Source organism: Antechinus flavipes, chromosome 2, assembly GCF_016432865.1.
Source record: "Antechinus flavipes isolate AdamAnt ecotype Samford, QLD, Australia chromosome 2, AdamAnt_v2, whole genome shotgun sequence".
Lineage (NCBI taxonomy): Eukaryota > Metazoa > Chordata > Mammalia > Dasyuromorphia > Dasyuridae > Antechinus > Antechinus flavipes.
The window spans coordinates 398,555,142-398,581,944 of NC_067399.1; the positions used below are offsets into that span (position 1 = coordinate 398,555,142).

A 26,803-nucleotide genomic window follows, 5' to 3' on the forward strand; every position below is an offset into this window, starting at 1 on the left:
TTTCTTTTTTCTTTTTTTCTTTCTTTTTTTTTTTTTTTTTTGCTGCGGCAATTGGGATTAAGTGACTTGCCCAGGGTCACATAGCTAGGAAGTGTGACGTGTCTGAGGCCAGATTTGAACTCAGGTCTTCCCAACTTCAGGGCTGGTGTTCTATCCACTGCACCACCTAGCTGCCCCTCAACATTCATTTTTGTAAGATTTTGTGTTCCAAATTTTTTTCTCCTTCTGTCTCTCTTCCCCGACAGCAAACAATCTGATAATAGATCATAAATGTACAATCTTTTAAAACATATTTCCATATTTGTCATGTTGTGTAAGAAAAATCAGAACCAAAGGGAAAAAACATGAGAAAGGAAAAAAAAAAAACAGAAGAAAAAAAGTGAAAACAGTATGCTTTGATCCTCATTCAATCTTCATAGCTCTTTCCCTGGATACAGATGGCATTTTCCATCTACAGTTTATTAGAATTGCCTTGGATCACTGAATTATTGATAAGAGTTCAATTTATCATAGTTGATCATCATACAGTCTTGCTTTGGTGGTACAAACTTTCCTGCTCACTTCACTCAGTATCAGTTCATGTAAGTCTTTCCAGGGTTTTTTGAAATCAGCCTATTAACCATTTCTTATAAAACAATAATATTTTATTATTCATATTCTAATTTATTCAGTCATTTCTTTTTTATTAAACTTTTTATTTTCAAAACCTATGAATGGATAAATTTTCAACATTAACCCTTGCAAAATCTTGCATTTCAATTTCCCCCCCTTCCCCTTTCCCACTCCCCTAGATGGCAAATAATCCAACATATGTTAGATATGGTAACAATATATGTTCAATCCAATATATGCATACATATTTATACAATTATCTTGATGTGCAAGAAAAATCAAATCAAAAAGGAAAAATGAGAAAGAAAATAAAATGCAAACAAACAACAAAAAGAATAATAATGCTATGTTGTGGTCCATACTCAGTTCCCACAGTCTTCTCTCTAGGTATAGATCTCTCTTCATCACAAGATCCTTGGAACTGACCTCAATCATCTCATTGTTAAAAAGAGTCACAATGATCTCATATAATATTGTTATTGCCCTATACATGATCTCCTGGTTCTGCTCATTTCACTTAGCATTAGTTCATGTAAATCTCTCCAGGCCTCTCTGAAATCATTCTGTTGGTCATTTCTTACAGAACAATAATATTCCATAACATTCATATACCACAATTTATTCAGCCATTCTCCAACTGATGGGCATCCACTCACTACAAAAAGAGCCCAGGCCAAGGGAAATCCCAAGTAAGACAAACTTTTTCTTCAACTTTTCTCCCAATGTCGATCCAGAGATAAACATAAAATAATATAATCTTCTGTTTTGTTACCCAAATGTTTCCATTTTGCTTCAAGAGTAAAGAGACCTGGAGTTAAATAGAGATAAGTATAAATACATGGCTAGGCAGAGAATTTAATCTCTGCCTCGGCAATAGAAATTATCATAATTGAAAGCTTAGAATGATTGTGAGCAAACTCAGAATTTTTCTTCTAAAAGAAACTTCCTAAAGCTGAAGAAGAGAGTCAAGCAGAATTTAGGGGCCATTTTACTGTGTTAAATAAACTATCACATTCTATGTGATAACTAGACCATCCTGGACCTTCACCAGTCATCTTTATTTTTGTCCTGCCATTGGACTCTGATGACTCAGAAAGAAAGTGAGTCTGAGGACATTACACAACTCTGCATCACTTAAATCCAATTCTGTCTCTCTTAAATCTAATTTACTAGCAAATCAAGGCATTATCCATGATGTCATTGGTCCTCTTTGAAAATTAAGGATGAGAAACAATTCAACACATTCACCATTTCTTAAATAAGAACAATATTCAATTATATGTATATGCCTTAATTTGTTTAGTCATTCCCCCGTCAATGGGGAATTGCTTCCAGTTCTTTGCTATCACAAAAAGTGCTGCTATAAATATTTTCATGTCTATAGAGTCTTTCTTTTTGTTAGTGATCATGTAAAGATATGTCTAGCAAGAGGATCTCTGGATCAAATTATATGAACATTTTAGCAATTTTGTTTGATAATTCCAAATTGCTTTCTGGAATGATTATGCTAATTCCCAGGTCTACCAACAATAAATTAGTGTGCCTGTGTTTCCAGCATCAACTTTTATAAATCTTTTGTCATCTTTGCCAATTTCCTGAAGGCAACACTTCAGGATTGTTTTGATAGGCATTTCTTTTTAATTTTAATAATTTGGAGTAGTGTTTCATGTGGTTGATAATAGTGTGCAATTCTTTTGAAAACTGCAGCCTCTGTATTATTGTTCTATAAAACATGATCAGCAGGCTGATTTAAGAAAGGCCTAGAGAGATTTACATAAAGTGATGCTAAGTGAAGTGAGTAGAACCAAGAGAACATTGTACACAGGAACAACAAGATTATATGATGGTAGACTGTGATACATGGCTCTTTTCAACAATGAGTTGATTCAAGCCAGTTCTAATAGACTTGGTTTTTTTTGTTTTTTGTTTTTTTTAATAACTTTTTATTGATAGAACCAATGCCAGGGTAATTTTTTTACAGCATTATCCTTTGTACTCACTTTTTCCCCTCCCTCCCTCCACTCCTTCCCCCAGATGCAAGGATGCAAGCAGTCCTTTACATGTTGAATAGGTTACAGTATATCCTAGATACAATGTGTGTAGATCCGAACAGTTTTCTTGTTGCACAGGGAGACCAATAGACTTGTGATGGAGAGAGTCATCTGCATCCAAAGAGAGGACTATGGGGACTAAATGTGGATCAAATATTTTCACCTTTGTTGTTGTTGTTTGTTTCTATGTTTTGTTTTTCTCATTTTTTTCCCTTTTGATCTGATTTTTCATGTGCAGCATGATAAAAGTGGAAATTTTTTTAGAAGAATTGTACATGTTTAATATGTTTAAGGATTTAACATTTAAATATGTTTAAATGTACATGTTTAAAGATTGATGAGAGCAGAAGTGGGAAAGGAGGTAGAAAAATTTGGAACAAAGTTTGGCAAAGGTGAATTATTTTTGCATATATTTTGAAAAACAAAAAGTTATTTTAAAAAAGAAAGAAAATTACATTCTTTGACCACATGTACATTGAGGACATGGCTTTGAATCTTATATATTATTTGGAAAATTCAATACAAAGATTTTTTTCCCCCTTATCAGCTATGCTGTATCATACTATATGGATCATCTATTCAAGAGCTTTCCAGTTTAAGAAAAAAATTTTCCAACGATTAGAACTATTCCAAACTAGAGTCTACCAACTTTGAAAATAGTGAGTTTACCATTACCAGGTGACTCCAAGTAAAATTTGACGATCTCTTGTCTGAGAGGTAGTAAATATCTATTCTGCTACTAGATAGCTTTTAATTTCTTTTCAAACACTGAAAATCTACGATTTTTAAGTTTTTCCATGAGAACAGGGAGTTTTTCAGGTAGGGCCAAACTTCATAAAGGAGAAGAAACACTTTCTCTAATGCCTAATCTGAAGTCAAAGAAACTGCCTTTACTCACTCTTTTTGTGGAGTAGGTGGGCTGAAATGGGAGGGGAGAGTGAGAGGAAGTTTGAGGGGGCATACATCAGAATTGTGACCTTTATATTTGGTTCTTAACAAGCTTTTTTATTTAACCTAGCCCTCAGTGATGGCAAGCTGCTGCTGGCTGCCCAAAGCTCTCTAATATCTCCTATTCTTTCCTCCTTCGGAACACCCAGTTCTGACTCCCTTTGCCCCCAGGCACCACCCTCTCCAACACAGAGACTAATACTAACTCTTAGGACCCCATGTATATGTATGAATTAGCTGAATCAGCTTCCTAGCCATGACCTTCCCAAAGGGTTGCTCCTTAGCTTCTCTGACTGGGGAAAATTAGTGTTGTGGTGGTAGTGAAATAGGCAGTAGAAGGGAATGAGGATGTATAGGGATGGGAGATATATTTTGGGACAGGGACTTTCCCTGAAATCAGCAACACAGTCCTTTCCTCTCCTCCTCTGGCACCTTTCTCACCTTCATTTCTGAGTTCCCTTCCTTTACCACACTCTCAGGAAGCTCCTTCTGATTATCAAATTTCAGGGAGCACGTTATTAAGATATTCCCCAGAGAACAGAATGGTACAAGTCTCAGACTAAACTCCCATTCACCCACACTATTTGGAGTCATGTTCAGGACATTAGGTCTTCCTAATGCCCTTAATACAGACGTCTCTCTACAGCCCAGAGATCACACAAAGACTCCTGTCTGTGCTGAAATAATTACTGCTTTTTTCATTTCAGTACAATATGTTCCAACCCTCTTCCTTGCCCCCAGGTAAATGTGGGACCATTCTACAGGGTCAAAACAGGTGGCCTTTCTGAGTCTTTTTTGCTGCCAACCACTCTCTTCCTGGCTATTTGCAGGAAAGGCACATAAGGGGAGAAGAGGGAAAAGGGATGGTGAAGAGACAAACCTCCATGAGAGTTTCATCCATGTCATCAAAGGGCTTTCCATCTTTTCGATTATAAAATGTAGCCACTCCAACGATTTCTTCCTTCTTGTTGACTATGGGCATTGAGAGGACATTTTTAATCATCCATCCAGATTCATCCAGAGGTTCTTTCTACATAAAATAAGGAATAGTGTTATGCTTACTCCCATATTTGTTTGTAAAGGAGCCATTTTTGTTTGTGAGGAGCCATTCAGTTGACTTCAGGAATTATCCAACTGTTCTGGATCAGACTAAGTTGGATTTTGCTCATTTTACTCCCCAGTTAAAGTCTGTGACTATGTGTCCAACTCAGGACAATAGGAAATGTCTCTATAAGCCAGATATACACAGTGATTTATTTCAAAAGCTATCAGAAAAGTGAAAGGGTTGATGTCAATACCTCATTTTACAGATAAGGAAACTGAAATCAGTGTTTAAGCAGCTTGCCCAAGATCACAAAGGTACTTAGTAGCAAAGCTGGAATTTAAACCTAGATCTCAGGTCCTCTGGCTCCAAATTAAGGGCTCTTTCACTATATTAACTGATCTGTTCACTAGCAAAATTAGCTGTGGAACTAGAACTCAACTTACTTATTTAAAGACTTCATTTTCCAGACCACCACATTTCTCTAAATCCTTCCCATCCCACCTATTCCCCCACAGACATAGATCTCCATATATATCACCATTCAAGCCTTCAGAATTGACCATGTCATACAATGAATTAAAAATCTGAGTCAGGACTCATTCACTATACTCTGATCAGTTATCCTAGCCAGAAAGATAAGGGGGAAAAAAGTAAGTGCACTTTTGATTCTTCTTATAGTAATGAGTCTATTTTATATTATTAGTTACATATTCAAAAGCCCCTTCAAGATCTAGCATTTTCCAAATTCTACTTTTTTTATTGTCATTCATTGGATTTATGAATGCCAGCTCCATTGTGTGTGTGTGTGGGGGGGGGGGAGGAGGGGAAGAGTTTTCCCTTAATTTTTTGTTATAGACCAGTACAGAGGAGGATATTCTTTTACTAGACTCTATCCTCCCTCCCATAAACTCCAGATAACCAAATTATTTTGGAGACAGTCCCAGTTTCTGAAACACATCATGTAGGAGGTGTCACATTGTGTCTCCCAACTCATCCATTTATCTTAGGCTAATCTCAGTCACTAAGGCCAAGCTTAGAGTTGCCCTTTTTTCTCTAACAAGCTATCCTGGGACTTTCTACATTAATAAATCCCAGACTAAAATTCATCAGGTTGATTACAAAACATCCCAGATCAATTCTTCTTAAATTCATGCTCCCACTTAAGCATTTACTGTTCCAGAAACCTGACTGGAGACTCTCTGGGCACATTGATCCAAAACCTTTTTCTGAATAGTTCTTTGCAGAACTGGAGAGACGTCATTAGGTCTCCTCTTGTTTGCCTTCCCCAGTGCCTAGCATTTAGAATTCCAGTAATGTTCATGGTGCACAGTTCGTAGACATTACTCAGGTTAAGTCTTTTGTGAGAGTGTAGATCTCTACCAAGTTAAGGGATCCAAAACTCATACTCATTCTCACCATATAATTATCCAAAGTCAACAAAGTTTTACAAATTTCTTTTAGGCTTAGTCCTGCCTTGCTGCTTATAAGCATCTATCCTAAACCTAAAATACAATTAGCAAAGAAAAAAAAAATCAGTCAAACTTCCCTCCTCAAAGAGGAAAGCATTCAGGTAAATCCTAAAAACACACCTAAATACAATCTTGAGATGTTTATCCTTAGTTGTCCTCACTTACAAGGACAAGCAACTCTGACAAAACCAAACAAACAAAAACAAAAACAAAAATCCACAGTTGTTTTTATGAAATGTTCTCACTCACTCTATGTTATGACAAGCAATCTATTCTCCCTTCCCTAAACCCCCACAAAAAATTTACTTTTAATGAAGCAGTCTCAGACAGACCCTGACAATATGGAAGGTTTAGCTCTTGGGATTGGTTGGAAATCAATATAAATATAATAATAACTTACATTTATATAAGAATACAACTGCATTGTGTCAGGTGCTGTGCTAAGCACTTTAAAACAATTATCTCATTTGATATTCAACAACAACCCTGGAAGGCAGGTACTATTATGATTCCCATTTTATAGATAAAGAAACCGAGGTAAGTAGAGATCACATAGTTATTACTTAGGCTTATCCAATTATACCATTTAGCTGAACTCAGATGAATTGAATGGACTGACTTCTTGTAGCTGTTGTCCATAACACAGCACAAACATACTTGCCATTTGAAATGGCAAAGGTGGTGGTGGTGGTGGGGTATTCTTGGGATTCTTCTCATTCCTCTCCTCCTCTTCCTTTACTAACTTGGGACTCAGAATGCTCTGTGCCTCCAAGGATAAAGCTGCTATTAGGATATTCATAGTAGGTCACAGTTAGCAGCTGGGAGAAAATGGGGAGTGTGGAAATCTTAGAAGTGTGGGAAGAGTTTTCAAGGTGTATCTAATGAAACTTAAGGCACACCCTTTAGAGGGTCACTGGAATAGGTAAGGAAGTACACTTTCCTCATCTGAGACTATGGGACTATTGGGTGTGGAAAGATGCATAGATTATCAATGAGTCAGCCAACAAATATTTATTAACCTCTCAGACAAGTTGACCTTGATGATTGGGTTTTGCTTAACATTTTCTTTATCACATGAGAAGATTCAGAGAGTGAGTTTATTGGAACATCATTATACTATGAAAAACTTTTAAAATATCTGTAAGTAGATATTTTAGACTTATTTTAGTCCATTTTATTCTCTGTTTGTTTCTTTATTATTTTCTTCCGATTTTTATCTGCTACTCTAGATCAGTTCTATACTTTCCATGTGCTCATTGAATTTTAAAGCTGGAAGGATAGGGTTTATTGGAACATTATTATAGTATAAAAAACTTTTGAAGTATCTGTAAGTAGAAAGTTACCATTGGTCCATTTTACTCTCTATTTGTTTCTTTATTATTTTCTACCGATCTCTATCTGCTACTCTAGGTCAGTCCTATACTTTCCATGTGCTCATTGAATTTCTGAGCTGGAAGGATAGGTACTTTGCAGACAATTTAATTCACACTTAGTGATTCAATCAAACTGAGACTTGTTAAAGACCTTTGCATAAAAAGGCCAAAGTGTCCCATTGCATTCAGGGCCATCTACAGTCATCCTGATCCATTTCAGGATGCTGCTCTACCAAGATGATGCCAAAAGAAAATCAGATTTTGTACAGCTCTTTCTCATTCAAATCCAATTCACTTGCATGTCACCTTCCTAATGTCAGGGTCCTTTTTGAGAATGAAGAAGAAACAAGAAGACAACAATCTCCACTACTCTTTTTTTTTCATAAAATTTCAAAAAATTCAATTAAGCTTTTATTTTATTTTATTATTATAGCTTTTTATTTACAAAACATATGCATGGATAAATTTTCAACACTGCATCTTGCAAAACCTTCTGTTCAAAATTATCCCCTTCTTCTCCCTCCTCCCTTCCCTAGATGGCAGGTAGTTCAATACATGTTAAATATGTCAAAATATTCAATTAAATTTTAAAAGTATTTATGTAGGCTTATTAGGCATTCTGCTAGGCACTGGGGAGATAAATTTTCAAAGAGTTTATACTTTACAGAGGAAAAGCACACAGATAAGTAAATTTTAAAATATAGGCAAAATTAATAGATTGTTATTTTGACGGGGGTAAGGGCAGAATACTAACAACTGGGGGAAATCAGGAAGGACCTCTTTTAGAGGATACATTTGGCAGAGGCAAGGAGAGAAGATCATTTAAGGGACAAAGGCCAAGAGGGAGCAGTTAGGTGGTATAGTAGGTAGTTTTGGGCCTGGAGTCAAAAAGATTCATCTTTGTGAATTCAAATCCTTCCATCAGACACTTACTAGCTCTGTGATCCTGGGCAAGTCACTTAACCCATCTGCAAATGATCTGGAGAAGAAAATGACAAATCACCCCAGTATCTTTCTCAAGAAAATACCAAATGAGTTCAGGAAAAATCAGTTGAACAACAAAAGCAATAAGAGAGAAGGTGAAGTGTCATGTACAAGGAACAGAAAATGGGCCAATTTGGAATGGGGAGTGCTTAGGAGAAGGGGGTAAGGAGAGAAAGTAGTAATATGAAGTCAATCTGGAAAGATAAATTGGAACCAAATTTAAAATGATTTTGAATGTAAAAGAGAGGAGTTTGCATTTTATCCTCTAGGCAATAAGAAGTCATTAAAGTTTCTTGAGAAAGGGAGTGACATAATCAGACTTGTGTTTTATTTAGATCAGTTTGGCAGATAGGTGAAGGATATGGTTGAGACAAGATTTGAAAACTAGATTGGAGCAAGAGAATCATCCACATAATTGTTGAATCTAGAATATATAACCCAGGTCTCTGGGCTCCCAGTCCACGTTCTTTCCACTACATCACACTAAAAAGTATTCAATACTTTCAGATTCACAACAAGCTAGAACTAGAATAATAAAGATACTGATCATAATGATAATAATAATGATAATGATAGCAGCTTTAGGAGATTCGATTGGCTTGCCATCTCCTTTCATTACTCTTCTTAACTCTGTTGACATAACTTCTATATAGTATTGTCTTCAGGTTACCTCTCACAAAGCTCTTCCTAAATTTTCTATTAGAAAAAAAATCACAACATAGTTCTTTCTTGGAGAAGCAAAAAATGGCCTACCTGGAAAGCGAAAAAGTCTTCTGAAGCAGCATTCATGATATTACAAATCTGTAAACCACAAAGGGGAACAAGATGAATCTGAATGGTCTCTGAGAGAGAACTGGGAAGATGAGGCAATGACATCCTGGCCCATCCTCATCTCCTACGGCCCATCTCCAAATCTTAGTTCTTGCATACTACATAGAGAGAAACTAAGGAGATATTGGGACACTTGAGGGAAGGTGGGAAACTTCCTATCACTTTCCCAATCTGAATCCAAATCATCTTCCTTTCAAAGACAGGGGTCCCTCATCTCAGCCCCACACTTACCAGACCATTCTGGGCAACATATGTTGGGAGACCACTAACCAAAGACCAGTGGTCAGGAGGGGGATTCCTGTAAAAGAAAAAGCAGACACTAATCTCTCTTTTAGGTGGGAGTTCAAATAAAAACTCTAGTACTGTATTTTTCCTTCTTCTTTTGCTTTTTTCCCCCTTCTACCTGATAATATTTCTATTTATTTAACTAGAAGAGGCTATTTTTCAATTGCTTTTCTTTTTGGGGCTTCCTCTTAAATATCTCAGTAATGTGATAGTGAAACAGTTGTATGTGATAGACCTGTGCACACACTAAATCATTTTTCTAAATATTTTGTATAGCACATCTGTATTTATCTTGGAAGTGGTTTAATTACAAAAAAGGACAGTTGCAGCACTTGGCCATGCCTAGCAATTTGGCCCATATTCTGAGTGTTCTGTGTTTATGTAGTGTAGGAATTAACAGTGCTGCTATTGAAAAATAGCATGGTGAAATGAATAGAGAGCTAGTCTTGGAGTCAGGAAGGACTGAGTTTAAGTCTTGCCCTAGGTATACATTGGCCATATGATGTTGGCAGCATTATTTCACCTGTCAGTCTTCCAGACAATCCTGCAGGATGCAGAGAAGGTGCTAACTTGCTTTTATGGAGGAAGTTCCTCACCAGGATCATCCTGGTGGAATGAATGGAGGGGATTCCATCCCAGTGGAATCCAAGTGGATGAAATCACAAGTCTAGTTTTATATGTATGTGTGTGTGTTTATATGTTTGTGTGTGTGTGTGTGTGTGTGTGTGTGTGTGTGTGTGTATGTGTGTCCCTAGATTTCTGGGGAGCCCTTCACTGGACACCCCTTGCCATATTACCATTGAACAACTAAAAATGATCGTTTAAGTGAAGCCATCCAACCAGTTCTGAATCTTTCTCATTGGTTGTCTAGTCCATCTCAAGAATGATATGAGATACTTTATCAAAAACTTTAGCAGGAACTAGACAAACTCTATCCGTAGAATTTTCCTCATCTGCTAGTTTAGTACTCCTGCTCCCCCTAAAATATGGAAGGAAATGAGGTTTAGTCTGATGTTATATATTTATTCCTAATGAAGCCACTCTGACTCTTTGGAATTATTGCTTTCCTTCAAGATGTTTGGCCATCTTTTCTGTAATGATCTATTCTAGAATTTTTTTCAGGACTGAAAATTGTTCCCTGGTCTATAGTTTGTAGACTATTTTATTTTATTTTATTATTAAATCAAGACATTTGGCCTACCCCAGTCTTGGGGCATCTCTACCTTTTCCCATAATCTTTAAAATGTCACTGCCAGGAACTCAGAGGAAAAGGATTTTTTCCCCTAATTCTTTTAGGATTGGGGGCTTGAGGGATTGTTAGTATGGAATTGCATAATCTAACAGATTTGGTTGTTGATTAGTTTTGTTGAACTGATCCCTTTCTCATGTTCTTTGTATAAGGGATGGCACTCTGGGTAGAGGAGTATATGAAACTATTTAGAAATGAAGATAATATAAAAGAAACCTTATCAATAAATATTTTCAAACAAACTAAGAACATTGCTTCCTACAATGTGCCATTTTGTTAATGACCCAATGGGTTTGATAATGCATTGGGAGAACTCTTTGGGGATCATTAATTCAGGAGGTGAGGTACATTGTCTGAGGCCTACCTTGCTAGGTATGTGCTTAAGGGAAGTCAAAAGTTCTTAAAAACTCTATCTCCTGATATGTCAAATAACTACTTCCATTTATAGAGCTATTTTTCCCCAAAAATGCTTTTTAGCATCAGTCATTCTAATCAATTCTCATATCACATAGGTGAGGAAGGAAAGGGAAAATTTCCATACCTTTCCTGATGTAAAAATTGTTTAGATGGGACTTCTGGGGATGGAGCCAAGATGGCAGAGACAACATACATTTCTCTCTGACCTCCTCTACAATCCTCACAATAATTATGAAATCCAGGCTCTGAATTAGCTCTGGACCAGCAGAACCCACAAACACTGGGAGTGCAACAAATTATCAGCAGAAGATAATTTAGAAGATTGCCAGAAAAGGTCTGTTTTAATTGGAAATGGGAGGGAGGCAGCCAATGCAAGCAGCTGAGTACAAGCACCAGCATTGGCAGCTTAGAGTCTAAGGGCGGTGCAATCTCTGTGAGGTGGAGAATCTATGGGTGGAATCTACAGCAGTGTTGGCCACTCTGCCCTGGCTGCAAGCCAGTAGATCAGCAGAGAAGTTATAAGGCATCCAACACAAACACAAAAGGTAAATAGTGAACCCTGAAACACCAGAGTCTCCCAGGACCTAGCCATGCTCACCCATCATGAAAGTGAAGCAGTACTGACCCAGCAGCTGTGGCCACTTGGAAAACCTTCCCTGCCCTAAAGGCAGACCTTAACCTTTTTTTTAAAAAAATGAATATAAAAGTAAAGAGAACTCTGGTGATAGATAGCTTCTATGGTGAGAGAACAGATTTTAAACCCTGAGGAGACTAAAGGCAGATTGTCTCCAGATGAAGCCCCAAAAGGCAGTATAACTGGTCCCCATCACCCAAGGCTCTCCTGGAAGAAATTAAAAAGGATCTTAAAAGGGAGCTAGAAGAAAAATGGGGAAAGGAAATGAAAAATTTGCAAGAGGATTTGAAAAAGGCAACAGAAACTATCTGAAGAAAATTCACTACAAAATAGTCTTAGTGAAATGGAAAAAGCATAAAACTCATTAGAAGATTTGATAAAATGGAAAAGGAAGGCAACCCCCAGAAAAACAATTTGTAAAACAGAAAAAGAAAATAACTCCTTAAAAAACAGAATTTGTGAAATGGAAAAAAATTCCATAGAACAAAATAACTAATTTAAAAGTTCAACTGGACAAATACAAAAAAGAAATTTAAAAAGTAAATGAATAAATTAATTCACTAAAATTCAGAATTGAACAAATGAAAATGAATGACTCAATCAGACAAGAATCAGTCAAGCAAAACCAAAAAAATGAAAAATAGGAAAAAATGTAAAATACCTAAACAACCAACCTGGAAAATAGATCTAGGAGAGACAATCTAAGGATTATTGGACTCCCTGAAATACATGATGAACAAAAGAGCCCAGACACTATCTTTCAGGAAATCATCAAAGAGAACTGCCTGGATATCATAGAATCAGAAGGTAAAATGACTATTAAAAGAATTCACCAAATGCCTCCTGAAAGAGACCCTAAAATTAAAACCTCAAGGAATCATGCCTAAATTTGAGAACTATCAGACCAAGGTAAAAATATTACAAGCAGCCAAAAAGAAACAATTCAAATACTGAGGGATCCAATAAGGATTACTCAGGACCTAGCAACTTCTACTTTAAAGGATCGAAGAGCCTGGAATCTGATATTCTGAAAGATGAAGGAACTTGGAATACAGCCAAGAATAAATTACCCTGCTAAAATGAGCATTTTCTTTCAGCAAAGAAGATGGACATTCAATGAAACTGGTGAATTCCATTTATTTTTGATGAAAAGACCAGAGCTAAACAAAAAAATATGACCTCCAAATATAGAATTCAAGAGAAGCATAAAAAAGTAAAAAGAAAAAAAAAAACCTTGAGAACTCTATTTTTGTTATGGGTATACATTGAGAGTACATGTATAATCTGATTTTACTGTTATAATATAAAAAAGAAACTAGAGATGGTAAGGGCATTGTAATAGAAAAAAAGGGGAAAGGAGGTAAAATGAGGTAAATTACATCTTAAGAAGAGGCAAAAAAAAAAAAAAACCCAACACATTATAATTGAGGGAAAGAAGGGAAGGTGACGAATATCGTGTGTGAATCTTACTCTTATCAGATTTGGTCTAAGGAAAGAATATTAGATATATTTGGTTTCATCAAGAAACATCTCTCATCTTATAGAAAAGTGTGAGGCGAAAGGGGAAAAGGAAAGGGGTAGGCTAAATATAAGGGAAAAGAAAAATAATAGGGGAAAGGTATAAGAAGGGGGGAGGGTCTCTAAAGGGGAAGGACTGCTTGAGGCAAGTAGTGCTCATAAATAAAATACTGGGGAGGAGGGAAAGGGGAAAAAGAAAGAGAATAATATAATTTGGGGTTAATAAGATGGCAAGAAATACAGAATTAGTAGTTTTAACTGTAAATGTGAATGGATAAACTCTCCCATAAAATGTAAGTGGATAGCAGATTGGATTAAAAGCCAGAATCCTACAATATGTTGTTTACAAGAAACACATTTAAAGCGGAGTGATACATACAAAGTAAAGGAAAAAGGCTGGAGCAGAATCTATTATGCTTTAGGTGAAGTAAAAAAAGCAGGGGTAGCCATTCTGATCTCAGATCAAGCAAAAGCAAAAAATTGATCTAATTAAAAGAGATAAGGAAGGAAACTATATCTTGCTAAAGGGTACCATAGCTAATGAAGCAATACAATATTCAACATATATGCACTAAGTGGTAAAATATCTAAATTCCTAAAGGAGAAGTTGAGAGTTGCAAGAAGAAATAGACAGCAAAACTATAATAGTGGGATATCTCAACTTTTTTCTCTCAGAACTAAATAAATCAAACCACAAAATAAATAAGAAAGAAGTTAAATACATAAATAGAACACTAGAAAAACTAGTTATGAAAGATCTTTGGAGAAAATTGAATGGAGACAGAAAGGAGTACACTTTCTTCTTGGCAGTTCATGGAACCTATACAAAAATTGACCATATTATTAGGATATAAAGACCTCAAAAGCAAATGCAGAAAGGCAGAAATAGTAAATGCATTTTTTTTTCAGATCATGATGCAATAAAAATTACATTCAATAAAGGGCCAGGGAAAATAGACCAAAAAGAAATTGGAAACTAAGTTATCTCATTATAAAAAATGAATGGGTGAAATAGCAAATCATAGACACAATCAATAATTTCATCCAAAAGAATGACAATAATGAGACAACATATCAAAATTTGTGGGATGCAGCCAAAGCAGTAATAAGGGGAAATTTTATATCTCTAGATGCTTACTTGCATAAAATAATAAAAGAAAAGATCAATAAATTGGGCTTGCAACTAAAAAAGCTAGAAAAAGAACAAATTAAAAACCCCCAATCAAATGCCAAACTTGAAATTCTAAAAATAAAAGGAGAGAGCAATAAAATTGAAACTAAAAAAACTATTGAATTTATAAATAAAACTAAGAGTTGATTTTATGAAAAAAAAAAAAAACAACAAAATAGATAACCTTTAGTTAATTTGGTTAGAAAAAGGAAAAAGGAAAATCAAATTATTAGTTTCAAAAATGAAAAGGGAGAATTATCCACCAATGAAGAGGAAACTAGAGCAATTATCAGGAGTTACTTTGCCCAACTTTATGCCAATAAATTTGACAACCTAAGTGAAATGAAGGAATACTTTCAAAAATATAAATTGCCCAGATTAACGGAAAAAAAAAATAAATTACTTAAATAGTCCCATTTTAGAAAAAGAAATAGAACAAACTATTAATCAACTCTCGAAATAAAAATCCCCAGGACCAGAGGGATTTACATGTGAATTCTACCAAATATTTAAAGAACAACTAACTCTAATACTATATATACTATTTGAAAAAAATAGGGAATGAAGGACTCCTACCAAATTCCTTTTATGACACTGATACATACTGATACCTATACCAGGTAGGATGAAAACAGAGATAGAAAATTATAGACCAATCTCCCTAATGAATATTGATGCAAAAATCTTAAATAAAATATTAGCAAAGAGATTACAGATAATCATGCCCAGGGTAATATACCATGACCAAATAGGATTTATACCAGGAATGCAGGGCTGGTTCAATATTAGATAAACTATTAGCATAATATCAATAACCAAATTAACAAAAATCATATGATTATCTCAATAGATGCAGAAAAAGCATTTAATAAAATGCAACATCCATTCCTATTAAAAACACTAGAGTGTATAGGAATAAGTGGACTTTTCCTCAAAATAGTCACTAGCATCTATTTAAAACCATCAGCAAGCATCATATGTAATGGGGATAAACTAGACCCATTTCCAGTAAGATCAGGAGTGAAACAAGGATGCCCACTATCACCATTGCTATTCAATGTTGTATTAGAAATGCTAGCCTGGGCAATAAAAGAAGAAAAAAGAGATGAAAAAGAGATTAAAAGAATAAGAGTAGGTAATGATGAAACCAAATTATCACTCTTTGCAGATGATATGATGATATGCTTAGAGAACTCCAGAGAATCAACTAAAAAGCTATTAAAAATAATCCACAACTTTAGCAAAGTTGCTGGATTTAAAATAAATCGACATAAATCATTAGCATTCTTAAACATCACCAATAAAATCCAACAGCAAGAGATATAAAGAGAAATTTCATTTAAAATAACTGTTGATAATATAAAATATTTGGAATTTATCTATCAAGGGAAGGTCAGGAACTATATGAGCAAAACTACAAAACACTTTCCGCACAAATAAAGTCAGATCCAAGCAATTGGAAAAATATCAAGTGCTCGTGGATAGGTCGAGTGAATATAATAAAGATGACAATTCTCCCTAATCTAATCTATTTATTTAGTGCTATGCCAATCAAACTCCCTTTTCTGTTTTACTGAACTAGAAAAAATAACAACAAAATTCATCTGAAAGAACAAAAGGGCAAGAATTTCAAAGGAATTTATGAAGAGAAAAGCAAATGAAGGTAGCCTAGATGTCTGAGATCTAAAACTATATTATAAAGCAACAGTCATCAAAATATTTGGTACTGGCTAAGAAACAGAGAAGTTGATCGGTGGAATAGATTAGGTTCACAGAACAAAATAGCCAATGACTATAATAGTATTTGACAAACCCAGAGGCCCCAGCTTTTGGGATAAGAATTCACTATTTGACAAAAACTGCTGGGAAAATTGGAAACTAGTATGGCAGAAATAGACGAACACCTAAAACCATATACCAAGATAAGGTTGAAATGGGTTCACAATCGAGACATAAAGAATGATATTGTAAACAAATTAGAAGAACATAGGATCGTTTACCTCTCAGATTTGTGGAGGACAATGGAATTTGTGACCAAAGAAGAATTAGAGACCATTATTGATCATAAAATAGATAATTTTGATTCTATTAAATTAAAAAGTTTTGTACAAACAAAACTAATGCAGACAAGATTAGAAGGGAAGCAATAAACTGGGAAAACATTTTTATATCCAAAGGATCTGATAAAGGCCTCATTTCTAAAATATAATAGTTCAATTCATTCTCCAATCAATAAATGGTCAAAGGATATGAACAGACAATTTTCAGAAGAAGAAATTGAAACTATTTGTAGCCACATGAAAAAGTTCTCCAAATCACTATTGATCAAAGAAATGCAAATTAAGACAACTCTGAGATACCACTACACACCTGTCAGATTGGCTAAGATGACAGGAAAAGATAATGACGAATGTTGGAGAAGATGTGGGAAAACTGGGACACTGATATATATATGTATATATGTATATACATATATATATATATTTTAAATAACTTTTTATTGATAGAACTCATGCCACAGGGTAATTTTTTACAACATTATCCCTTGCATTCACTTCTGTTCCGATTTTTCCCCTCCCTCCCTCCACCCCCTCCCCCAGATGGCAAGCAATCCTTTTCATGTTGAATAGGTTACAGTATATCCTGGATACAATATACATGTGCAGAACCGAACAGTTTTCTTGTTGTACAGGGAGAATTGGATTCAGAAGGTATAAATAATCCAGGAAGAAAAACAAAAATGCAAGCAGTTTATATTCATCTCCTAGTGTTCTTTCTTTGGGTGTAGCTGCTTCTGCCCATCTTTGATCAATTGAAACTGAATTAGCTCTTTTTATTGAAGAGATCCACTTCCATCAGAATACGTCCTCAAACAGTATCATTGTTGAGGTATATAATGATCTCCTGGTTCTGCTCATTTCACTTAGCATCAGTTCATGTAAGTCTTGCCAGTCCTCTCTGTATTCATCCTGCTGGTCATTCCTTACAGAACAATAATGTTCCATACCATTCATATACCACAATTTACCCAACCATTCCCCAATTGATGGGCAGCCATTCATTTTCCAGCTTCTAGCCACTACAAACAGGGCTGCCACAAACATTTTGGCACATACAGGTCCCTTTCCCTTCTTTAGTATCTCTTTGGGGTATAAGCCCAGTAGAAACATTGTTGGATCAAAGGGCATACATAGTTTGATAACTTTTTGAGCATAGTTCCAAATTGCTCTCCAGAATGGCTGGATGTGTTCACAATTCCACCAACAATGTATCAGACACTGATATATTGTTGCTGGTGGAGTTGTGAATGGATCCTACCATTCTGGAGAGCAGTTTGGAACCACGCTCAAAAAGTTATCAAACTATGTATACCTTTTGATCCAGCAGTGTTTCTACTGGGCTTATACCCCAAAGAGATCTTAAAGAAAGGAAAGGGATGTTTGTGGCAGCCATTTTTGTAGTGGCCAGAAACTGGAAATTGAATGGATGCTCATCAGTTGGAGAATGGCTGAATAAATTGTGGTATATGAATGTTATGGAATATTACTGTTCTGTAAGAAATGACCAGCAGGATGATTTCAGAAAGGCCTGGAGAAACTTATATGAACTGAAGCTGAGTGAAATGAGCTGAACCAGGAGGTCATTATACACAGCAACAACAAGACTATGTTGATGATCAATTCTGATGGATGCGGCTCTCTTCATCATTGAGATGATGAAGTTCCTCTTGTTCAGTGATGAAGAGAGCCATATATACCCAGAGAGAGAACCATGGGGACAGTATGGAACACAACATAGAATTCTCACTCTCTCGGTTGTTATTTGCTTGCATTTTGCTTTCTTTTTCAGCTTTTCTTTTTCTTCCTTCTTGATCTGATTTTTCTTGTGCAACAAGATAACTATATAAATATGTAAACAAATATTGGATCTAACATGTATTTCAACATATTTAACATGTATTGGATTACCTGCCAGTTAGGGGAGAAGATGGGAGTAAGGAAGGGAAAATATGGAACAAAAGGTTATATAAGGGTCAATGTTGGAAAAATTACCCATGCATATAGGCTTTGTAAATAGAAAGCTTTAATAATTTTTAAAAATTGGTTGGATGATTGATGAAAAAGAATTTTTGATAAGAAAAGAGCTCTAGACATGCAAGTAACTATTATTATTCTGTTTGATTAGATTCAATTTCAGAATCATATAACCTCAGCACCAGAAGACTCTTTGGACATGACCAAATCCAATCCTTTAATTTTATAGAGAAGGCATCTGAGGCCCCAAGTCACACAAGTCAATGATGAGGCAATTATTAAACTCATTTCTCTGCCTTTGGATCTTACACCCAGCATAGTATAAAAGTGTGCTCTAATGTGAGACAGAGAGGGTAAAGAAACAGGATACTTCCTCTTCTTTCTGGAGGGAGGCAAATCAGGGTAATGGTCACAGACTGGAATTAGGATGCTGGGAGCCAAAGTCTGAAACAGGGATCTATAGCCAGGTGAAGAGAGCAAATTTAGGGTTAGAGTTGGTGTGATCAGTAAGGGAAGAGAGAGAATCACACAGTTGATATAGTTCTCAGTGGTCCAACTCTCCAAGATTATACATTAAAATGAGAATCCTCAGACATAGAAATAAAAACTCTGGACATTCCCTTAATTATTGCCTTTTCCCATCCCTAATCAATGGGGAAAAAAAGACTTACTAACATTTTACCCAATCATTAAAACAGCCCTGTGAGGAGAGTACTAAAGATATTTTATCACTGTCATTTAACAAGTCAGGAAACTGAGTCTAGGAAAAATTAAATGATTTGACTATGGTCACACAGTTAGTAAGTATAAGAGATCATATTTGAAGTACAGTATTTTATATTTAGAGATTCTTCACTTGGAGTCTGTGTGCTTATTTTTTTAAATTGATAACTATATTTAATATCAATTGGCTTTCTCTGAGGCCCCAAGTCATACAAGTTAATGACAAGGCAATCATTAAACTCATCTTTCTGTCTTTGGATCCTACATCTAGCAAAGGGGTCCATGACACCAAAAAAAGGCTAAGAACTCTTGCAGTATATATACACTGTGTTTTGCTTTTCCTCATACTCTTTGTAGGATGTGGCCATTGATAATCCCTCTCCTTTTTTTTTTTTCTTTCATTGATGTGCATTTTATGTGGTAGCATTTGTAGCCTGCCTCTCCAACATTGGAGAATCCCCCCATTTGGCTCATGTGCTGCAATTAGAAACTTACGGTATTACTTTAATATCCTCTTTCCCATGAAGGATATAGTCGATAATCTTATAGAAGTTGATTTCCTGGGCAAAGGAAAGAAAAATGCATGGTCATGAGTTCAAGCACTGATTTTAAACAGACAGACACTATTAACTGCCTTCAGAACCAGTCTGGTTCTTTATTATTTAATCTGTGGTTTAAAAAAAAAATGCCTTGATGAAACCTAAACAATGATCAGCTATGGACCATTGATCTACCAACTAGCTCAGTAGCAAGTGAGCAGAAGACATGATCGTTGTTAACAGAGATCAATTCCAAAAGTACAGAAGATATATTCACTTTTGAGATGAAACAGGAAATTACTGAGTGTGGGGAAGGTAGAAGAAATAATAATAATGATAGCTAACATTTATGGAGTACTTACCATGTGCCAGGCATTCTAAGTGCATTACAATTATCACCACATCTGATCTTTATAGTAATTCCAGGAGGTGGGAGTTATTATTATCTCTTATTTACAGATGAGAAAACTGAGACAACAGGTTAAGTGATTTGTTTAGGATCACACAGTTGGTAGGTTTCAGATTTGAGCTCAGACATTCCACACTCCAAGAAAAGACTAAAATTCTTTTTTGAGAACTAGAGAAATAAATTTTAAACTTTATTGTTTTGGGACTGGAAAAATTGGTCTCCTATTGCCAACACCCAAGTTCAGGCTTTTATGGCTATTTTGAAATGAATGTCCCACTGGCATCCCAAATTTAACATTCCAAAATCGAACTCATTATCTTTTCCCACCAAACACTGCTTATGAACTTCCTATTACTATCAACCATTAACCTCCAACTCAGAAGCCTGCAACCTCACTTCTTGACTCCTCACTCTCACCCACATGACATCTGCTGTCAAATCCTGTCATTTCTGCATTTCCCATCTCTACTATAAGCCCCTTCTTTCTGCCCAAAGATCCTTAATTCAAGCCCTCATTAGCTCTTTCTGTGATTTCAGCACTAGCCTTTTAACTTATTACTCTGCTTCAAGTCTCATTCCATCCCAATTCAATCACCACTCAGCTGCTAAAGGAATTTTTCTAAAGTATAGGTCTGTTATGTTATCCTCCTACCCTCCTCAAGGAGTACAGGATTATATCCAGAGCCGGAAAGTTCCCAGAGTCTAGTGGTTAGGTAGTCTACTTTGTTCCCTCCCCCCATTTTATGGATGAGGAAAACTGAGGCCTAGGAAGGTTAAGTAAATTGCCCAGTATTACCTAGATAATAAGCATCAGAGGTGAGATTTGAACGTTGGTCCTTTGATGTGCATCAACAGCTCTCTAGAAGTGTATTAAACAATTGTAAGAATGATCAACTATGAAAGACTTGGCTGTTCTGATCAACATGTTGATCCAAGACAATTCCAAAAGACCCATGGTAAAAACACCACCAGGGAGAGAACTGATGAACTCTGAATGCAGATTGAAGCATACATTTTTTTCATTTCTTTTCTTTTCTTGTTTTTTTGTGTGGTTTCTTTTGTAACATGACTAATGTAGAAACATGTTTCATATGACTTCATATATATAATCAATATCATATTGCTTTCTTTTTAAGGAATGGGAGATGGAAGAGGGACAGGAAAGAGGGAAAGGATTTAGAATTCAACTTTTAAAAATTGAATGCTAAAATTTTAAAATATAAGTGGAAATATTTAACAAAATAACTTTTTAAAAAATATACATATAAAAGAAATTTACTGAATGGATAAATAATTTGGAAGTCTGTGAGGGTGGAGAGGCCTGCCTTCAATGCCTTTGATAGCTTAGAGCACGGTATTGGTAGTTAGAATCAGACTATTTTTCAGTCATGATAGAAGGCTCATTCTCTAGTTTGACTTTGACTTTTCCTCTGGTGGGAAGCCTTTAGGGGAAACCATTGAAGACATTTAAGTAACAGATAGTCCCTTTTCTCTGAGACTCAGGAATCCTCATCCTTTGCAGAAATGCTGGCAAAAGCTTTACTAACTGGGCTTGGAGCTTGTCAATGTTTGAGCAAACAGAAGCAGCTGCTTTCATAGAAGAAAACAAGGAGACTAGTGTGCCAGATGTAAATATTACTCTTGATCCGGGGCTTAGTAACTCACACACTGTTTTTAAATCAAGGTTCCACCCAAATCAAATATGTAAAAACAACTTGGGATTTTAAGGTCAAGGCTGAGTAGTCAATGAGCATGCCTGTTATTTGTCAAAAGAGGCTAGTTTATAACTCATAACTTTAAATCACACATAAATGCAGCTCATGATAACCTCCCTTATATAGAAATATATATTCTCTTAAAAAATAAGGTGTAACTGGTGGACACATGTTAGCGGCAGGAAGCTAAGAGGGAACGGCTATGTCTGTTATTTGAGATCTCTCTTAACAATTCACCCAACACTAAGAGCCTACCACCTGTAAGATGCCGTACTAGATACAAAATGAAATCTGGCAAAACCCTTGCCCTCAAGGAGCTTCCAGTCTGAGGGGGGGCATACGATATCAATAAGACAAAGACAAGTTCAAAGAAAGTGTATGAGAAATTCAAGCAGGAAAAGAGTCCTGGCAGCCTGGGCTGGGGAAGAAGGTTCAGAGATGATTAATTGGTGAGGTAATTTATTTAAGCTTAAGAAAGAGCACAGGGCAAAGAGCACAGGGTCTGGTGACAGCCTTGGAGGACCAGGCCCAGCTCTGTCATTCAGAGGGGGACCTTAGCTAAGTCATATGGTGCTTTGTTTCTGTATCTTTATCTTTGTAATGGGGGCATTGGATTATGTGATTTCTCAAGTATCTTTTAACTCTAGATTCTGTGATCCTGAATGAAAGAAAGAGATTAGGAAGCAAAAGAGGAGAATGGGGGATATAAGGGAAAGAGAAGGAAGAGGGACAAAGGGTCAGTTTGAGAACAGGCCAGTAAAAACTGTGGTCACAGCTACCTGTGAAGGTGAACTGACTTCTCAGTATAAATAGCAAACAAAGACTCCCAGTGTTTTAGAGCTGGAAGGGATTTTAGAGAATATTTAATCTAATCATACACACACACACACACACACACACACACACACACACACACTCATACCTCATACTCCCCCCAGTCATATACATTAGAAAACATTGAGTCTAATCCTATACACACTTGTCTGTTTCATCCTCTCTCTGTCTCTCTGTCTCTGTCTCTGTGTCTCTATCTCTCTGTCTCTCTCTGTGTCTCTGTCTTTGTCTGTTTCTCTCTCTGTCTCAGTCTGTCTCTGTCTCTCTGTCTCTCTCATACACACATACATAATAGACATTTTGTCCAATGCTACACACACACACACACACACACACACACACACACAGTCTCTCTTTCTCTCTCACACATATACTCACCCATCAGAGGACATTTTGTCCAGTGCTACACACATACACACTGAACAGCCTCTGTTTTCTTTTACCTCATTGCAGACGTGTGGTATTTTGAGTAACAGTCCAGACTTAACACAATCATGAGAATTGTCTGAAAACTCAAGTTGACACTTTTTAGCCCTTTGATCCTAAACAAATTATTCAACTCTGTCCCTGGACAAATCCTGTGATTAAACTCCCTTTCCCATTGCAGGTTACTCTTCTGAACTTTCTCATTTTAGAGATTTTTCTGGAGCTCTGAGAAGTGAGGTGATTGCCCAGGGGTCACACATCAGAGGAATACTCAAAACCTTGGTCTTTTTGATTCCTAAACAGGCCCTCTGTATACTGCACTAGTCTTCACTGTGAAATGGGAGGTAATAATATACTGTTTACCTCACAGAGATGTTGTGAGAAAAGGATTTTATAAGCCTCAAAATACTTCCAGGGGTCCTCAAACTACAGCCCGCGGGCCAGATGTGGCAGCTGAGGACCTTTATCCCCCTCACCCAGGGCTATGAAGTTTCTTTATTTAAAGGCCCACAAAACAAAGTTTTTGTTTTTACTATAGTCTGGCCCTCCAATAGTCTGAGGGACAGTGAACTGGCCCCCTTTTTTAAAAGTTTGAGGACCCCTGCTTCAGTGACTGACCGCATTTCACAGGTGATAAAACAGATGGTGAAAGAGATTTGTCCAAGGACTTGTAGCCTCAATTGCTTGGCTCCTGATGCCCAGCATATTATTCTTTCCATTGTACGGACCAGCTTCAAACATTTACAAGATGTTGACTCCTTCCCAATTAATCCAAAAAACAAGTCTGATAAAGACAGGCATGTGGGAAGATAAAATTTAAATATATCTTTCATAAACTGCTTTTCTGAATGGCCCATGGAAGAAAATCCTGACACTGGATTCAGAGGGGCATCTCCATTATTTATTTGCTAACCCTAGGACCCTAGGCCTCAGTTTCCCTATTTGTAAAAGTAGAAGGATTTAAAGTCCCTTCCAGCAACAGAGCCAGTATTCTTTATAATTTAGCCATGGCTTAAGCTCTGCCAACTCCAGGGAAGCCTGAAGCCTAAGCTATGGATTAACTGCTGACAAGTCATTACTGTGTGAAGTTCTATTGTTCCAGGGCACACTAACTGACCGTGGCCTATGTGTATCAGTATAATAACGGGCCAAAAAAAAAAAAAAATTAAACAAAAAAAACTCCCTTATCTTTAAAGTTTTAAAGATAACAGTGAATAGAAAGAGCACTTGAATTGAGGTCAGTTGCCTCTGACTCACAATGTGATTTGAGCAAATCATTTAACTACCCCTAGTTTCATTTTCTACATTTGCAAAATGGAAATAATAACATTTGATTCTCCATTCCATAGAGAAAATGTTGATTCTTCCTCCACCATATCTTATATCTTGTCCCTTCTTTTCATTCACATATCACTAGAAGCACAACCTTGTTCCCTCTCACCTGAAGTTGTTGCCATATTATCTTAATTGGGCTTTGGGTGGCCATTTCTTCTCCTCTCCAATCCATTTCTCCCCACCCCATAGATATGCCAATTGACATTCCTAAAACAAATGCACCTCCTTTGCCCTAGAAGTTCTAGTGGGTTTCTCTTGACTCTAAGATAAAATACAAACTCTAGCATTTGGCCTTTAAAACCCTTCACAATCTGCCCCCAGACTACCTTTCTATGTTTACTGCATATTACCTTACTTCATGAACTCTACATTCTAGAGAAAGGAGCCATCTTCTATCTCTGCCTTTGCTGTTTCTATGTCTGGAACACATTCTTTGCCTTCATTTCTTATCCTTATTTTCCTTAAAAGCTCAGAATAAATCCCATCTCCTACATGATATCATAAATTGCTTATGTCCTCCCTCTCTCCCTCCTTTTTTAAAATTCCATATATATATGGGAACTATATACTCTGGGAGGTAAGGGATTGTTTCATTTTAATCTTTGTAATGTCAGAATCTTGCTAAGTACATGGCACATAGTAGGTACCTTATAAATAAATACTTGATAAATGAATGAGGATGGAACGGAATAATATGTGAAAAGTGTTAGGAATAGCTATATGAAGGCGAATTCTTTACCCAGGACAAAGAGCACTTTGAAAATTGTATTAGCTTACCCTTCCATCTGGTGTCTTGGGTCCTGTGTAAGGTGGGGCTTCTCCCATCAACACTGGCCACACATCAAAAAATTCCTAGAAAGAAAAAAGTCATTATGATGGCATTAAGAGGGAATTAAAAATACACCAGAGCAGAAAGCTACAGAGGAAGAAGCATTTGGATTCTTATATTATGGAGTTTGTTTTCCAATTTAAGCTATGCATTTTTCTAAAGAGCAAGGACTGTATGTTACTCATAGGCTTAGATTTGGAAGAGATCTTAATGGTTCTGCCTAATTTCCTGCCTTGGGGGAAAAAGCAGAAAACTACCATTCTATGCGCTGTCCTAGACCTTGAGAGGATTTTGTCCTCTACTCTTATCCTTATACTAGGAGACTTCAAAATACATATCAGTGTCCTCTCAAACATGCTAACCTCCCAGTCCTAAACTTTCTCATTTTATATAACTTATTCTTCCACCCTACTCAGCACGTATATATAAATATAACGATGCCCTTGATTTTGTCACCCACCACAAATACACCACTTCCAAATTTCCTTATCTGATCACAATCTGCAGTCATTTCATCTTTCTCTTTGCCTTGAAACCCCAAATCTTGCTCTTTGCTCTCACCATGACCTCCACTCTCCTCCTCAGTCCACCTCAGTTCTTTCCAGACTATCACTTCAGGCACTATCCGTACTCTCCTTCCTCCGCCGTCTTGAGCCATTGGTTAACCAGTTCAATTCTATCTTAACCACAATGTGTTTAGTCATTTCCCAACTGGTGGACACATGTTTTTTTTTTTTTTCTTTCTTTTTATTTGTTTGTTTGTTTTATTCATTCATTCATTTATTTTGCTATCACAAAGAGGCTTTTACAAATATTTTGGTACATTTCACATTAAGTTTTTTTTTTGTTTGTTTGTTTGTTTGTTGTTTTTGTTTTAAATCACCTTCATGTATATAGATCATAGGAAAAGATATGTGACCTTGAAATGAATTGACTTAAGTGACCAAATCAAAGGAAGACCTGGAATACAGAAAAATTAATGATGGTTGTTACAAGTAAAGGCTGGGATCCCATGAGAATGTAGCATACCCTACCCCAACCCTAAGGTCAGTCTCTTGACTGACCTTAGTTCATGGACAATTGTGGATAACTAGGATCAGGGTTGCTAAGAGACTGGCTTGACCTTAGCACTTTTACATCATTCTCTGCTTATCTTGTAGCTGTGGTTTCTTCATAATTTATTATCTCTTTCAAAGGGCAGACAAAGGCAAATTTCCTTGCAAATATTGATTCCTAGATCTACATGACCAGCTTACTATACTGTTTATTCTCTGGATAACTGTAAGGGAGAGGTGATGAGATACACATTAAAAAGAAAAAACAAAACAATAACATTTACTAGAGTGTATATGTCAGCTCCACTAGAGACCTC

General features: G+C 36.3%; 1 protein-coding gene across 2 annotated transcripts in view; it reads right to left on the bottom strand.

Moving 5' to 3' along the window:
• PDE6A (phosphodiesterase 6A) overlaps positions 1-26,803 on the bottom strand; it is a 103,538-nt gene that overhangs the window by 59,487 nt on the left and 17,248 nt on the right. For both annotated transcript variants that reach the window (XM_051978687.1, XM_051978686.1), the window contains 5 exons: positions 25,380-25,454; positions 19,840-19,904; positions 9,545-9,611; positions 9,236-9,283; positions 4,492-4,641 (listed from right to left, as the gene is read on the bottom strand). In XM_051978687.1, the coding sequence (XP_051834647.1) occupies positions 4,492-4,641; positions 9,236-9,283; positions 9,545-9,611; positions 19,840-19,904; positions 25,380-25,454 (405 nt within the window). The remainder of the gene's footprint in view (positions 1-4,491; positions 4,642-9,235; positions 9,284-9,544; positions 9,612-19,839; positions 19,905-25,379; positions 25,455-26,803) is intronic.